Here is a 17,404-nt window from a genome sequence, read left to right on the forward strand (position 1 = left end):
GGGAAGCCCTGGGGCACAGAGATAAGGGACAGACCGAGGGGAGGGCGCAGAGCTGTTTTCTCCCCGGCAAACCTGGTACATTTTGCTCGGAGAGTTACTACAGAACTGAGCTGTCAGGGTGTGGCTGGGCCTGGGCGTGCTGCAGCTGCAGGTGGGCCATTGAAGGACAGGTGTGCAGAGTGGGCGTGGCTGGAAGACTGGAGGCTCTGACTCGTGGGTCGGTCAGTCTGTCCGGACCTGATTGGAGAGACCATGGCAGCTTTCGCTCCTGTCTGTCCACGTTGCAAGTGATGCTCTCTGCGACGGTGCTTGCCTTTTATGAGTGATCAGCAGCGTTAATGACCAGCTTACTCCTGCGCTCTCCAGTCTTGGTGTTCATTTAATTATACCTGAGATCTGTCAGTCACCTCCCAGCCAGATGGCTGCTCGGGGAGTCCTACCTAGCGTTGTGGATATTTGAGTAGAGATAGAATAACTTCTCTAGGCCTGGTGGATACCCAAACCTCTTTCTGAGGCGTCTTACCATATTCTCGTTCATGGGGAGGGTGCAGAGTAACCCCCACCACAGTGAATATTACTGTTAGTGTTTAGCTTGCTTCTCAAGACCAGCTGAGCTTTGACCCCTTGAGCCATTTGTCCCTTTCAGACTCGCATTTAGCAGTTTGTGTTGGTGCCACCTGCTGACAGTGCACATCTGGTTTCCTTGTCGCTCGTGTCTCGTACCTCAGGCGTGGGAGGACGTGGCCCTGTGCGCCGTGTGCCTCCCACCCCCCGTCTCGCCCTCCTGGAGGACACTTAGTAGACATTGTCCTCATGGTTGGTAGCATGTGTATTGTCACAGCCTTTTCAGCTTCCACTGTCCCAGACGTCAGAGCACCATTGCTAAGAGCTGAGAGGGAGCTGGGAGGCACATAGGCTGCAGGGAGAGTTGGGCTGCTGGGGCGTCTCCTTGCTGGGAAAGATCTGTCCTTAACATAGGTACTTACCAATTATCAATGCACCTCATCATCTGGGCGCTAAGCATATTCTGGTAAATTCCTCATGATCTGCTCTCTTGCTTGTTGCTCTCTATAGAAAGCTCAGGTACCACCAGATAGTTTGGGATGAAATGGTATTCCTTGCTGCCTGAACTATGAGCCAGAGTAGAGAGCAGGATAATTGTGCCTTTATTGTACCAGGAGTCAGCCATGCAATTTCCAGTTTGATAAACAGAAGTTATTAGAGACACATACAGCTTTTTATATGTTGATTGGTGGTTGGCTACATTTGCTTCTCTTTTCCCTCCTTTTAGCCTTCTCTACAAATAATAGTGTAAATGGCTGAGTGGCTGACCCTCGTTCAGCCTTTTTTCTGGTCACATGTATAATACATTAGAGCAAAGTGTGACAACTTAGAGCCATGTTATAACCAGGGTGAATTGGATTTAAATTACCACCCGGGAGTAATCTCTGGCAGTCATAATCAGTTTGATCTACCTGGTTTTATTCAGTGACAGCTTAAATTAATATTTTAAGTACAGCTGTGCAGCCAAACAGTGGGTCATCTTGTCATTATGGGCAGTCAGAATGTTTGAGCAGAGAATGGCTTTAAAAAACAACTTTTCCTCTTTATGATAAAATAATGTACTGTGTGGAGAATTTGAATACAGAAAATATGAAAAAGAAAATCACCTGTAAATCCTCTATAGTTACCAGTATAATATTTTGGTGTTCTCTCTTTCTTGCGGTGTGTGCGCGTGCGTGCGCGTCTGTGTGTCCGTGCATACACACAGTGTTAGTTATGGGGGTTATACATTTTGTATCCTTTTAAAAAATCTTAATGCACAAGGAACATTTGCCCTTGTTAGTAATAAGTGACCTTTTACAGTAAAATAACTGTTTTAGTTTTAATACCACCGCCACTTGCGTGCTTTCACCTTTATCTTTCAGAACGAAGTGCAGAATATGTGGAGGTTAAGGTAGCTCTTGGCATCCCAAAGCCTTGTTCCTGCCCTGCCTCCTTACCAGTGGGATGGCCAAGAACATTTTACTGCACGGAGTATATTTTTGTTAGGATTTCACACAACTCCATTTTTGGTGAGAAGTACAGCCACGTGTGTTCGAAACACTGATAAGTCGTTGAGTGTGTTTCACAGTTTGAGATTTATGGCATTTAATAAGCTGGACAGGACCTTGCTTTATTCCCTCTGGTCCGGTTCTTGAGACCCAGGAGGTTGGCTAGGAGGAGGCCGCAGGAAGCTGTGAGTTAGCGTCCTCACACCTGTTTCCTGGGGCTCCTCTCCACGTGTTGGTCTCCTGTCCCCAGAGTGAAGCTCACAGCCTGTCTGTCAAGAGCTGGTTCAGTTTTCCTGCTCCGATGTAGAGGAGAAGCAGAATTCTCTTGAAATGTCAACTTCCTTCCTACTTTAAATTTTACTAGAAATAATCATAGGTTTTCTTCCCTGAAGTCTTCTTTGCAGTCTCAGCTTTACCTCTCCTTCCCCTGAATTCCTGCATTACCTGTGTAAAATTTGTCTTTATAAAAATTCACTCTTTATAAAATAAAATGCTTTTTTCATTTTCTCTTTTCTCTCCTATTCTTTTACCATCTTTTCCTCTTTCTTCTTTCTCCTTGGCTTTGCTTTACTCGAAAGGAGTACTCAATCCTAAAGAGGCTGCTTCTCTACCTAAAAAGACACTAGGACTTGGAAGAGTTAGGGGAAGTAATCGATTTAAGTTTCATCACTGTCCCCTTGGATTATTTCGTCTTGCCTTAGCGGTACTGTCTGTGACATACTCTGGGAAACGGCTTAGAGGCTGCAGCGCTATGGAAAGCCTGGGCCCTGTGCACTGTGGGTGGCAGGGAGCACCCTACAAAATCCCTGGTCTCCTGGTCAGGCCACTGGCCACCCCACAGGGAGCATTGCCTTGGTGAGGCACTTGGCTGAGCAGTGTCCAAGTCTCCAGTTGTCTCTCATTGCAAGTAGCTGGACCTTCCAGGAGAACCAACCTCATGTGACTCAAGCACTACTTGTTTAAAATAAAAAACTTCATCAGTTTTTAGGATCAGAGGAACTTTACAGATCACCTAGTGGTCGTTAAATGCTTCATGTTTTGCAGCTGAGGAGAACTATGAGGAAGACCTAGAAGGGACAAGAGGTTTGTCCCAGTCACATGTCTGAATAGTGGCAAAACCAGGATTATAAACATTTTCCCTACTGACCTTGGCCTGGTGCTTTTGCTTGTGAATTAATGCAGACTGCACGTTGGAGAGTTGGTGTCTCTTACTGATGTGACCCACCCAGCTATGCCAACAGTGTTAGGGTACTGATTTTGTTACTAGAAGTTTCTAGAGCAATTGGGTGAATACAAATAAGGCACTATTTCGGAGGCCTCAGCAATGATCTGTCCTGTCACCTTCCCTTTAGGAGTTTCCACCCTACCTTCTGAGCCACATTCTGGTCAGATACCATCCAAGGGAAGCATGAGAGTTGCTGAGTGCTTTCACCCATCTCCCAGTTGTGATGTGTCAGTCTGAGGGAAATACACGTTCAGACTTGGGAGCTGTGTGCTTCCCTGCGTTCTCCAAGTTGACGTTGTAAGAGTTGAGTCTAGTGAGAGGTGGGCTTCTCATGTTTCTATGGTCTCCAGCCCAGTCTCTTACATCAGGTGACTGAATGACCAGGTGATGTCTGTGGCGCTGTATCTGTTGCATATTTCTACTTACTCTTTCTTCGCCAAGTTGAGGTACTGGAAGCATTCCAAGAGCAAGTGGGTGATAGCAGACAACTGCATACAGCCATGTCTTTCCATGAAAACTGCTTTTCTTGGCTTTCTCCCAACATTAGTAGGTTGCCAAGAGAAAATGCTCTGGGCCTTACAAATGATATGGCCATACTCTGGGTTAGTTCTGGTTCTTCATGTCATTGAAAAGAATGAGTCTTTCTGGCTCTCAAATTATTTGGCAAATTTTGCTCCTGGTGTGTGTACTATATTGTGTTGTTTTTACACACCTTTTATGAATTTGTGGTTTTATGTGTATACCAACATGTGGAGGAAGATGCTAAAAACTTCATTTTTAATAAACATGTTGGGTTAGGTCAAAGCCACATAAAATGGAACATTTGTTGCTATGTCATGGCCCACTTACAAGTGGGAATTGCAACAATTTCTTTTTGTGGGAATGTACTTTCTTGTTTGATTCCTCTATGTTTTCATTTCAGTTTTAACCCAGGAAGGTTAGGCTAGGGTATTTTGATCACATGTTAGTTAATGCTTATGATGTATTTTAAGTTTGAAATGAATAATCTAGGTATTGTGTTTAAAGCTGGAAAACAATCTAGAGTGAATACTTGGGAATATTTGTGATCTAATAGGACAATTTGAAAATGATTGTCTATTAAAAATATTTCTACAACTAATAAATGCACAGGATTGTTTTTGTTATAAAGTTTATTTTATGTTCCTTGAAAATGTCTCCTAATCAAATGCCAGTAATTCCAGCTGGCTCTGCCTCTGATCCTACCTGTTTGAACCACTCCTCGCAAGCACATAGCCTCTGGGAAAATGTTCATCATTTTATTAATTACTTTAAGCATACTTAATGAAAGATATTATATCTAGTATAAAATGATTCTTCCCAAAGCCAAATAATAATAAATACTAGCCAACACCGTTTCCACTTACTGTATCTCAGTTACTCTTCTTGGTGCTTCGTGTATATGAAGTTGTTTAATCCTCACACAGCCACAGATGAGGTGCTGTTATCTCCATTTTATAGGTAACAAAACCAAGGCACAGAGAGGTTTAAATTGCCCCAAGTCACATATCTGTGTAGCAAGAGGCAGAGACACCCTCAGACCAGATGAGTATTCCCAGAGTCCACACGCTTAACCACAGCACTTACTACCTCTGAATGAAATCTCTTGGTGGCTGTGTTCCAATAAAATTTTTGTTTTGTTTTTTTCCAAAACAGGCGTTAGCACCTGTTTATGGACCGAGCCTGTCTCTGTCCAGGCGCCACGTGTGCGCAAATCTAGGTGTGCTTGGAGGAGTCACGGTTCTGCTTCTCAAGGGAGTGACAAGCCTCATGGCGCAGGGTTCGGCCTCGGACTGGGACGGGAAAGCCTCACCTCGCGGGGACTTCTCCCGCTGATTTGCTGTGTTCCTTAGCTCTCTGGGCCACCCTTTCCTCATCCACGAAGGGTTATGTTTTAAACCAGAAACTCTCTGAGACCCTTCCAGCTGAAAATTCTGTCCTGTCCAATTGTCCCTACTAAGCTTATTGCTGAAGGTGTGTTTTATTTCCTTTCTCTGTTTTCTGACCAGTATCAGTAACACCCGGGCTCCCCCGCAGTACTTCCTCTGATGGCTCTGCTGTGTGGTGTGGTTTTTAAGTGTTTATCAAGGTGTGAGGAAAACTGCTGAAGAATCCAGCTTGTGAAAAAACAATGTCTTTAGTGGTCTCATCAAAACCACATCAAACTCAGCATTTGTTGCCACTTAAAGCGTTACTGAAGGCCTGGCCGACTAAGTAAAGCCATGAAGTGGAAGCGTGTTTCTGGCTGTCCTCGGTCCTGTACACCCTTTCTTTCCCTCTTCTGCCAGATATTCTCCTCTGGTCACACCGTGTGTCCCCATCAGGCTTTTAGCTCATAAATGGCTGTGATCTGATCCTTCTCGTCAGCGTACATTTCAAGAGACATTTGGACATAATACTGGGGAGAGTGCATTGTGAGGATGGCTGTTTACATGAGTGGTTGACGTCCTTAGACGGGAAACTGTGTACTGGAAAAGGCCCATAGGTAACAGGGGGGTGTGAGATTGGGGAGCGCTTGCCCTTCCCTTAGAGTTGTGAGGGGGGGGTGTGGGGCGGGGGTTGCTTCCCCAAGGGCAGCCATTCTTAATCTTCAGGGGATCTTAGGACCCCCTTTGAAAATCTAATACTGGATCTTTTCTCTCAAAAATGCGCATCACACAAAATATGGACAGGCATAACCACCTAAACCGCCCACCCCCCGACCCCCAGCGCACACACTCCATGGACTGCCCATGCCTCATCCCCGGGGAGTTGGGGCTGCTGGTCGTGGGAGAGGAGTTACACCTACCGTGGCCCTGACTGCAGAGGAGCAAGCAAATGGGCACTTGGCTTGTTACTGCTGTAGAAACCTATTCTGGGGAGTAAACTTACATTTCGATGAGGCTTACATTTCCATTCTTATCGCCTTTTAATTTGGTCTAAACCTTTCAATGTCATTATCATTTCTGCTTAAATCCTAGTTAGTTCTTTGGTTTTCAGTTTACTACCTTATTTGATGAGGTGACTTAGGTGAGTGGTAGAGATATTCTGCGGGTTAGTGGAGAGAATCTTCCTGTTCTTTGGGAGCCCTAAGCTTGTTTTCTTATTAATATATTGATAGTTGTCATATCATGACAGTCGAAAATGAAAATATTTGTCCCACACACTGAGGTCAGCAGAGGAGGCTGTTGGCAGCCAGAGGTGACCACTGCGTCTGATGGGTCGGTGTTTCAGCACACCTGTTGGGAAGCTCTGGGTTGGGGCACGTCTGGGACCTTATACCAGAGCCCAACGGTTTGCTGGCCCCGTGGATGTAGCACAGAGGACTTGTTTTACAGCCAGACCAGACTCCTATATATGCTGCGAGGGGACAAAAACTTATCGTCATCCTGTAAAACTGCCTGTCCACTCCAACTAGTAGCGAAAGTCCTCGTAATGGACGTTTAAAAGATAGACAGGAGACCGGTACTACTGCCTCTCCTAGTCCCCTCTCCTGCCGATGGTGACCCTCATTTGTGCCTGGCTACGGTGACGCCCAGAGTTCCTTAGTCGCCTCTACCTTCAGGGCCAGTGTAGGGGTTTCTGTTGTTCCAGGGGCTCTTACAGTTCATTTGTTTCATTCCTTCCCCAAGAACTAACTAAACACCCCCTGTGTTCCGGGGTCCAGGGGCACAGGAAACGTGTGGTCCAGGAAGGTAAGTTTGATCCTGGTTTCGTGTCCAAGACAGATTCAGTGTGGACTGTCATAAGTGTTAATGTGACAGTGCCATAGAGTCATGTAGTTTTTTGTACTTTCCATGGTATGTCTGTCAAGTAGAAAGAAGCATCATCTTCTTCTGTGGATAGATGTCACTCACCTACTTGCCAGACAGCTCACGACTTCAGTAGTTTTTGATTGATGGACCAGGTGTTGTCACTGGAATTTGCCCCAGACGCTTTGTTTCAGTAATAAAGGCTAATGTAGGCCATGTTCCCTTTTTTTTGTTTGTTTTTTAAACTAAACTCTAAAGAGGTTTCCTCATCAGCTCGCATGTCAGTCATGCTAAGGCTAGTACTTCATCCCCATCCTTGGGGTGGAGTGGGGTAGGCCTCCACATCTGGTCCTAGTACTTTTTTTCTTTCTTACCTATTTTCTTTCCTTGTTCATCGGGACTCTAATGTCTTCATTCTCTTGTTGAAATGATAGATACAGACAATAGACTAAGGTTCTCAAACGATTGATTGATACACTTGGATACAAGAATGCTTTTTCATGGGGAAACGTGATAAATCTGTAAGGCTATCTTTAATTTAGATTTCATTATAGGAGAGCTTGCCTTCTTAGGTACTTAATATAGTTCACTTTTCCCGTTTTCTGAGCTTGAACTTGAGTTAAACATTTAAAGGGGCTCTGGAAGAGTAGAGGAAGAGGAAATTTTAACATGTATGGGTTTATTGCTGAATGAGGCAGAATGTAAATATTCATTGTATAGGCTTCAATTTCATATTTCAGACAAATTTACTATCAACTTAACAGTTGCTTATTTCTGCTGTTCTATTTTTTGAATTTTATTCAAAAGATTACATGGTGGTTCTCAGGCAACCGTAAACCAAATCCTGATAAACTTCAGTTGAAAAGAAAACCAAGTTTATTACATTGTTCTCAAGTAACTGTCAGGAAATTAGGAGAAATATGTAGACTTTTATTAATTGGATTAGACTTCTTGATATGACTTGTTATGAGCATTGATGCTAAAAATATGTGTTAGCCTCAACTTGGCAATGTTCAGGCTGATCAAAGGACAGTAGTTGTAACACAGGAATTCAGAAATCTAGAGGTCTCTGGAAGTGAGTGGTTTTTACCCAAACTGCAGGCCAGGACTGGAGAACAACCTTCTGGTTCTCCCAGGGTCTGCCAGGAGATGGTTTGGGACCCTACTTGGGAGCTGGGCAGCGGTGGCCTGTTGGAGGACTGTTGTTTGGTCTTCCCCGTTAAGTCGGACTGGTTAAGGAGAGGCTGGGGCTGGCCCTGGACCAGGAGCCCTGAGCCCTGCCCGCTGACCCGTAGCCTGGACTCGCTGTGGTTCATCTCCGGAGTGTGTTTGTTGTCGTAGGTTGAGGAAGGGATTGTTTTCCTGGTTCTTAAACGTGTGATCAGCCCTCCGAGAGCTGGATGTTCCTTGCCTGCCCTCTGTGGTCTTTGACTTTGACTTTACCCTGGTTCTTGTCCCATGAGGATCAAGACCATGTTGAGATGGTTTCCTTCACTATTGGAAGGAAAGAAAAGAAAAGGCCAGAAAAGTTTCCTGATGAAATCAGAGTGCCACAGCACACTCCATAGCACTTGGTTCAGCCAGTTAGAAGAAAGTGCTTTGCCCAGAAGTGCGCCAGGCAAGTAGTACCCAGTGGACCAGAGAGACCACACACACCCGCTCCATTTTCACCCTGCAAGATGATCATACAGATGTCGTCAAAAATACTGACAATATTTTAGAAATAGGTGTTCTGAAACGGGCGAACTTTGAGACCCACAGGATCCCTTTGGGAGCCCTTCGGTCCCTTGGTATGTATTTCCCTCTATACTCAAGGGGCGACTACCTTGGCCTGTTGGTGTGGCTGGAAGGACAAGTTACTTCTCCTTCCCACCCCAGCTGTCATCCACTGTGGTTTGTTGATGCTAGAAACTTCCACAGTGACCTGGGTTTTCTTGTTTGTCAAATTGGTGGTTATAAGGCGTGAACTCCATGCCTAGTAGGAAAATTGCCTCCACACATAACCGGCTTGGCTCACAGCAGGTGAGTACAGGTATCCCCCACTTTTTGTTCACGTTATGTCACTTTGCTTTTATGAAAGACCTACATTAGTGCCTGTTTCACTAACTGAAAGAAATCCAAAGAGGATTTTCACTTCTACGAAAAAAGTGAAAAGTGTAAATAGCTTTCAGAGTTTGTTCTCCAGCGAGCGTTATAGAGGCAGCACACACCCCGAACTATGAGAGCGGCCCTGCCAAGCTCCTTCGTCAGGAACCGCACTCTGCATCTCAGCATCCAGCTGCTGTAGCTTTGAATTGTGTCTGTGAGCATCTGGGCTTTCTCCCGATTTATGTTGTTCATCCATTAGCAAGCTGTGTCTCCTAAAAAATATCAGAAAAGCCTAAGGGAGCTCGTGAGGGTGTTAAGTTTCCCGTAAAACTGGATGTAATTAAGCATTTTGACTGTGGTGAATGAAATAAACACATTGTGTGTGCATGGAACTTGCCCGCATCCACCATTTGTACTATTTACACACATGCAGAGAACAAGAATCTAGAAAGCTACCAGAATTATTGCTGGTTCTGCTAGTAGCCAGGTGGTCCCTTTTAGTGGGCATCCAGTAAAGGATAAAATGGAAAGTCTGTTTCTCGAGGGGATTGGTGGGTGTGTAAAGCATGGTGTGTATTTATCGTATCATTCCTGCTTTTACTATGTTAGTGTTACTTTAGGTTTTATGTGTTACTTGGTAGGTTATTTTGGGGGGATTGGGAATGCTCAAAATTTTTTTCATGTAAGTTAATGGTAATTGCTTTCTCACTCTAGGCCACTTGGGCTCATGAAAGTTTTCGTAGGAAGATGCTACTTTCAGATAACGGGAAACCTGAATGGATGTGTGTCTTCTGAATATGTGGTCCTAGTAGAGAAATTTAAAATGAAATTTAAGAAATGGAAATCGTAACTACATCTCCCCCCCCCAAATTCTTGGGCCTCTTTCTAAGAAAAAGGTTTTAGAAGTTTGATTTTATGCTATGAAACAGAAATTCTGAGAGAAGTAATTGTTACAAGGAGTTAATTTAATGTAATACTTTCTAAAAACACAGAGTCTTGCTTCAGGTCTGAGTTCCAGAAAACAACTGAACCTAGTTGACAATCAGGAATGCCGTTTATGTTTAGAGTTAACCGAACTACCAGTATCTTGCCTTGATTAAGCTGAGTATAATTAGTGGGCTTTTGGAAGAATTTGTTTCTGTTTTACGTTGAACTTGATTTTAAGTTGAATTTGATTTTAAGTTGAATTTAAATGTGTTTCCATTTACTCAAGTAAAGCAAATAGGGCAGAAGTGGCAGCTAGAATATATTCACTTTCAAAAAGGTGAGAAATGTCAGCTATGAGGGCTACATGTGGAAACCACCTGTGCATGTGGAAATGCACAGAACAAGATCTTTTCGGTTACACTTAGTTTGGTTTTATTTGTGTTTTCACATGGACATTTCAGCAGGAAAGGGTCAGTTGAGCATTGATTTGTTTGCAACCTAGAATTTTAGAGCTGAAAGAAATATGTGTAATGCAATTCGTCTTGTTCAAGACACAGGTGAGGTTTGACGCTTATACTAAGAATGTAAGTTAATCGGGCTGAATGGGCTGGAGTGGCAGTGACCTTAAGAGGCTGTGGAGAGAACCCAGCCACGATTTCTTCAACGGGAACTCCCTGCCCTAAGAAGTCTTCGCTGGGAGGACCCTTTCCTCCCTGTTTCCAAACGTCAAACGCACCAAGACCCAGAAAACTATAGTGAGCTAGTGGAATGCTAATAACTTTGTGAAAGAGCGAAGGCTGGTGATAAGAAAAGCCAGCTTCTTAATGATTAGTCTCTGTTCCTCCGGAAGGGGCAGGTGAGCATCAGGATATCAGTTAGGGAGTTCCCAAATTCACTCCAGTGGAGGTTGGAGCTGAGGTGTCCCTAGGGAATCCAGCCTGGGTCTGTCGCCTGGAGGAGAATTGCATGATTCGCCACAGGCCCTGGCTTGTAGAGGCATAGGTGAGGGTTCCTCCTTCCTGCTCTCGCCTTTATCTACTATATGTTTTATTTCTCTAATTAAAAAAATTATCAAAAATTTCAAACATGTATAACATTAGAGGGAAATAAAACAACTCCCCCGTTGTGACAATGCCTGTCACTTGTCACCTAGGCCTCTTTCCTTTTACTACCGCTTGCCTCATTAGTAGGTTATTTTGAAGCAAATCCCAGACATTATATTGTTTCTTTGTCAATATTTCTACTGTGCATTTTGAACTAATGGAGACTTAGTTTAAATCTGATGGGGAAACCTGAAAGAAACTAATTACTTGCAGAGTAATTCAGGATCAAGCTGAAGGAGCTCCCCTTTGTCAGTGACTCTGGAAGGTTTTGTTTCCAAATGATTTTTGTAATGTGTTGGTGCCACTGATTTTTGTAAGGTCCTGGGAGAATTGGCTGAGGAGTGTGGCTGAGGGAATGCGCTGGCTCTTGGAGTGATGTTTAGGAGCAGCAAATAGGTGTAGCTGTTGGGAGCAGCTTCGTTCGTCTTCTGCCTCAGTGTGTAGAATGAGCCTTTAATGTATAATTGCTGTGAAGCTTTCCCAGGAAATAAGGAAATAACGATTTTTGCTTCAGTGGGTCAGAGGGAGCATTTCTGAGGCCTGCCTTTTATGTGTGATTGTCCCAACAGCTGATGTTGCCTCTTTTTGTTTCAGATGGGAATGACTGGTAACACAAGTCCCTTTGGACAACCCTTTAGTCAAACTGGAGGGCAGCCAATGGGAGCCCCTGGAGTGAACCCCCAGTTACCCAGCAAGCAGAACGTGGTCACTAGTTTGCCTCCTTTTCCTGCAGACATCAAGAATGCTTCAGTCACCAATGTGCCAAACATGGTAAGTTGTCCTTGACTCTCAGGGTTGTCGGTGCTTTGCTGTGTGGATTTTATCATTTGACAGTGAAGGTCTGCACCTAAAAGTGTGTCTTAGGTGATAGGAAAATAACTCGTTTCTTTTTTTTTTAAATTTTAAAGATTAAAGTTGTTTTTTAAATCAATAGATTCTGTTTTTGACATTTGGTATTATTTTATATTACTTTCAGATGTACAGCATAGTGGTTAGACATTTATATAATTTACGAAGTGATCCCCTTGACTAGTACCCACCTGACACTATACATAGTTATTACCATATTGACTACATCCCCATGACTCTTTCAGAAATACCAATTTTTATTTTTAATCCCTTCACTTTTTTCACCTGCCCCCAAAACCCTCACATCTATCACCCCGATGGATCTAGTACCCATCTGACATTATACATAGTTATTAAAATATTATTGACTATATTCCTTATGCTAGACCCTACATCCCCATGACTATTATGTAACAACCGATTTGTACTTCTTAATTCCTGCCCGTTTTTAACCCACCCACCCACCTCCCCTCCCATCTAGCAACCATCAAAATGTTCTCTGTATTTATGAGTTTGTCTCTGTTTCATTTGTTTGTTTATTTTGTTCTTTAGATTTCCACTTACAAGTGAAATCATATGACATTCGTCTCTCGATGTCTGACTTACTGTACTCAGCACAGCACCCTCTAGGTCCATCCATGTTGTCTCAGATGGCAAGATTTCGTTCTTCTTTTACAGCTAATATTCCATTGTGTATATATACCACCTCCTTTTTATCCATTCATCCGTTCAGGGACACACGTAGGCTGCCTCCACATCTCGGCTTATTAAATAATACTGCAATGAACATATGGGTGCACGCTTCCCCTCAAAGTAGCGTTTGGGTTTCTTTGGATAAATACCCAGAAGTGGGGTTACTTCTGGGTCCTTCTTTGTTTCCTGTTATAGCCTTTGGTTTAAAGTCTATTTTGTCTGATAAAAGTATCGCTACCCCAGCTTTTTTGTTTCCATTTTCATGAAGTATCTTTTTCCATCCCCTTACTTCAGTCTGTGTGTGTCTTCCTACCTGAAGTTAGTCTCGTGTAGGCAGCATATGTAAGGGTCTTGTTATCCATTCAGCCCCCTATCTTTTGATTGGAGTATTTAATCCATTTACATTGAAAGTAACTGTTGGTAGGTATGTAGTTATTGCCATTTTATTATTCATATTTTTTTTATTGTTTTTGTGTGTGTGTGTCTTAAAGAAGTCCCTGTAAGATTCCTTGTAATACTGGTCTGATGGTGATGAACTCCTTTAGCTTTTTCTTACCTAGGAAGCTCTTTGTCAATTCTGAATGATAGCTTTGCTGGTTGAAGGTCCTTACTTTTCATCACTTTGAATATTTCCTGCCAATCCCTTCTGGCCTGCAAGGTTTCTGTTGAGAAATCAGCTGATCATCTTATAGGAGCTCCCTTGTACGTAACTAACTGCTTTTCTTTTGCTGCTTTTAAGATTCTTTCTTTGTGTTTAACTTTTGGCATTTTAATTTTGATATGTCTTGGTATTGGCCTTTTTGGGGTTCATCTTGTTTGGGACTCTCTGTGCTTCTTGGGCTTGTATATTTATGTCCTTCACCAGGGTAGGGAAGTTTTCCATCATTATTTCTTCTAATAGGTTTTCAACTCCTTGCTCTCTCTCTCCTCTTTCTGGTATCCCTAGGATGCAAATGTTGCTGTATTTGATGTTGTCCCAGAGTCCCCTTAAACTCCTCATTTTTTTGGATTTTGTTTTTCTTTTTTGCAGTTCTGATTGGGTGTTTTCTGCTACCTTGTCTTCTAAATCACTGATTCGATTCTCTGCTTCATCTCATCTACTATTGATTCCCTCTAATGTATTCTTCATTTCAGTTATTGTATTCTTTATTTCTGACTAGTTCTTTTTTATGTTTTCTATCTCCATTTTTATGTTTCCTGTCTCTTTGTTGAAGTTCTCCCTGAGATCATTGAGCAGCCTTATAACCAATGTTCTGAATTCTGCGTTTAATAGATTGCTTGTGTCTATTTTGATTAGTTCTTTTTCTGGAGCTTTGTTCTGTTCTTTCATTTGGGACATGTTTCTTTGTCTTCCCATTTTGGCTGCCTCCCTGTTTTTGTTTCTATGTATTAGGTAGGGCTGCTATGTCTCCTGGTCTTAGTAGCATGGCCTTATGTAGTAGGTGTCCTGGGGAGCCCATGGCACAGTCTCCCTCATTACCTGAGCCAGTGTTCCAGGTGTGTCCCTTGTGTGGGTTGTGTGTGCCCGCCTGTTGTGGTTGAGCCTTGGTTGCTGTTTGCGTGTCAGTGTGAGGGACTGACTCTCGGGCTGATTGGTTGTGAGGACCAGCCATGTCTACAGTGGAGGAGCTGTGGTGCAGGGGCTGACATTGTGGAGCAGCATTCGCTTTAGCAGGGCTCTGGTGCCTGCCCAGTCTGCCCTTTGTGTATGTCGTCCTTGAAGGCAGCTAGGTGATGCTCCAGCTGGGTCTGAAGCTGGCTACCGGGCATGCCAGCCCTGGGGTTTCCTGGGAGGGGCCCCGCCACAGGCCAAGTTCATCTGTAGTTTGTGCCCTGCTGGGGCCACCTGGCATGAGCCACAAAGCAATCTGCAGATGGCTGCCACCGTGCTGGGCTTCGAGATGCCTCAAGAGGCCAACCTGCCAACTGGGGCCAGCTTTTGGTAGTGCCAGACTTGGGGCTGCTCAGAAAGAGGTAAGGGACACAGTGAAGCCAGATGCTGCTTGTTTGGATTTTATGAGCCTTTGAGATTTTAGGAAAGACCACAGCATGAGCCAAGATAGGACGTTTGTATGGAAAAACCACTGGAAGTAGCTTGGATGTGCCCAAAATTTGGGTGGAGTGGGTGAACGGTGTTAGCTAGGTTGATGGAGACTCAGATATGGCGGCCACCTGCTTCTGCACGCTAGGATAGGGGGAGGGCTCAACAAAGAAACAATGAATTCTGCAAGCACGTCGTCTGGGAGAAAGCTGACCCTCTAGCCGTCCCCTGAAGCCAGACAACTCAGTTCCTCCCTGTTTGTCCCTGGCACCTTTTGAGCTGCTGCCCTAGCACTGGAGCTCAGAGCGAGTGAGTCCATCAGTGAGTAAGTCCATGCACGGGCCCTTTAAGAGCAGTGCCTGGGACTCCAGCCACCCTTCGTTTCACTCAGCCACAGTCTCCGCTGCTTTTCACAGCCAGAAGTCATGGGGATTTCTCTCCCGGACACTGAGACCTTGGGCTGGGAAGTCTGGTTTGGGGCAGGGACCCCTCATTCCTCTGGTGGGGGACTTCCCCAGCCGAGTTATCCCTCCTGATTCTTAATGGTGACACGTGGGTGTGGAACCAGCCCATTCACGTCTCTGCCCCTTACCAGTCTCGAGGTGGCTTCTTCTGTATGTCCTTAGTAATAGGACTTCAGTTCAGCTAGACTTCAGGTGCTTCTCAATGATGGTGGTTCTGTAGTTTAGTTGTAACTTTGATGTGGTTGTGAGAGGAGGTGAGCACAGTGTTTCCGCCTCCGCCATCTTGACCGCCCATATTTCTCAGGGAGTTTACATTTTCTGCGATGAGCTGTCAGTGGGACGGCTAGGTAGAGATGATTCAGCCAGTTCTCCCTTTGTGGAGGGAGAGAGTTCATGACTGAAGCTCTTTACCTTTCTCTGCAGTCACCCTCTTGATTCAGTAGTAGAGCTAAGAGAATCAGAGATGGGGTTTTCTCACACTTTCTATCTGTTAGTGGTTGAGGCTGTCAGTAAATGCGCATTGATTGGTGTTACAGTCAAACAAAGGACATTCATCTTCCAAGGACTCAATCGTGTCTATGAGACGTGGGTGTCGTAGCTGACTTGACAGAGGGTTTCACGTGTCTACATTCTCCCTGAGATTTCCCACCTATGAAATAGGAATTATCGTTGTAACCTCTCAGTCTAACTAACCAAGATATTAATGGGAAAATAGCTCCTTTTGCACTGCAAAATAGAATTCCTTTTAATTCCAAACAATAAGGGGGAGTGTGTTCTTTCAGCAGACCTCGCTGTGCACACACACAGCCGCTGAATATCTGACGTGCCGTTTGTGGTCGGTCGGTCGGTCGGTCAAGGCCAGATCAGCCAACTCTGTTCTTCCCCGGGCCTGTTGTGGGAACCTGCCCTTCCAGGACTGTCCTGTTCCTGCCGTACATATCCAGAACCTAAAACAAAGCCCCCTGCGCCCTCAGCTCAGCCCCTCTGAGCTCTGGGGGCAGCAGACCGGGGTCCGTTTCCAGCCGTCACTGGAGGGACAGTAGCGTGGGCCGCAGTGCTGGAGACCGTCCCCTGAGCTTGCTCAGGGACCCGGAGCACACTTTGTTTGGTTTCAGACTAAGAGCAGTTCCTTCTCCACGACTGTCCTGTTTTGTAGTGTAGGAAGCCCTGACTTCACATTGTCCTCCTTTTCTCTTGTCCAGTCCTCTCCAGCTCACTTCCCCATCCTCTCTCCTTTACCCACGACTTGGTGGCAGAATCCCATGGCTCCGGGTTCCCCTGCCTGCCTCTGCTGCGCCGGGGACTGAATTCCCAGCAGCGATGTGCTTACTAAGGCCAGGGTCAGACTTGCCTGGAAAGAGGTTTCTGGTTCCCTTCACCTGCACCACGGCTGGTGCGGACCGTGGGGATGGCCCGTTGGTTTGGAGCAGGGCTTCTCTCAGCACTGTTGGCATTTGGGGCTGGACCATTCTCTGCGTGGGGGCCATCCTGTGTCTCCACCCACTAGATGCTCATAGCATTTTCCTCTTCCCCCTTCCTCCCTCCTCTTCCCCCTTCCTCCGTTCCCAGCTGAGAACCCCTCCTCTGGGAAATGGTTAGGGGAGGCAGTAGCAACAGCATGTCATCCCTGTGTCTGTCTGCGTGACATCTAATAGGAATAAAACCTTCTTCTTCTTCTTCTTCCCTGTCTCTCTCCCCCTCTGTCTTTCTCGGCCTTATCAGGCCTTGTCAGGCCTTGTCAGATGTCATCATAAACTGAGTATATATTTTGGTCTGTGGCAGCTACACTGTTGTCCTGCCGCCACTTTCCCACAGGGGCACGTGGGGACTTTGTGAGAGACCCACAGCAGGTGCCTTTGGAGGGCCGATTCTGAGTGACGTCCTCAGACATTTACGTGGGGGGCAGGGGGGCGCTCTGCTACGGGGATGTCTGTATGCACCACGACCGGTCTCAGTCTTCATGCTGTTGGGGCAGGGACCACAAGGGACGAGCAGAGAAGCCGGACAGAGCGCACAGTTTGCCTAATACCTTTCTAAGTGCCATCACGCCCTGTGTTTTACCTTATTCTTGCAACAGCCTTTTGAAAGACACCGTTGCATGTCCCATCTTATAGATGAGGGAGTTGAGGGTCTGTCTGAGGGCTTTGTAGCTTCCCATCTGCAAAGCCCAGGACTGTTTGGTTATGTCTGGTGTCATGTTAGCAGCTCTGA

General features: G+C 45.1%; 1 protein-coding gene across 1 annotated transcript in view; it reads left to right on the forward strand.

Moving 5' to 3' along the window:
• CREBBP (CREB binding lysine acetyltransferase) overlaps positions 1-17,404 on the forward strand; it is a 128,091-nt gene that overhangs the window by 41,140 nt on the left and 69,547 nt on the right. Inside the window, 1 exon segment of the mRNA XM_074322705.1 lies at positions 11,741-11,917. Coding sequence (XP_074178806.1) covers positions 11,741-11,917 — 177 coding nt within the window.

This window comes from Rhinolophus sinicus, linkage group LG18, assembly GCF_036562045.2.
Source record: "Rhinolophus sinicus isolate RSC01 linkage group LG18, ASM3656204v1, whole genome shotgun sequence".
Taxonomy (NCBI): Eukaryota; Metazoa; Chordata; class Mammalia; order Chiroptera; family Rhinolophidae; genus Rhinolophus; species Rhinolophus sinicus.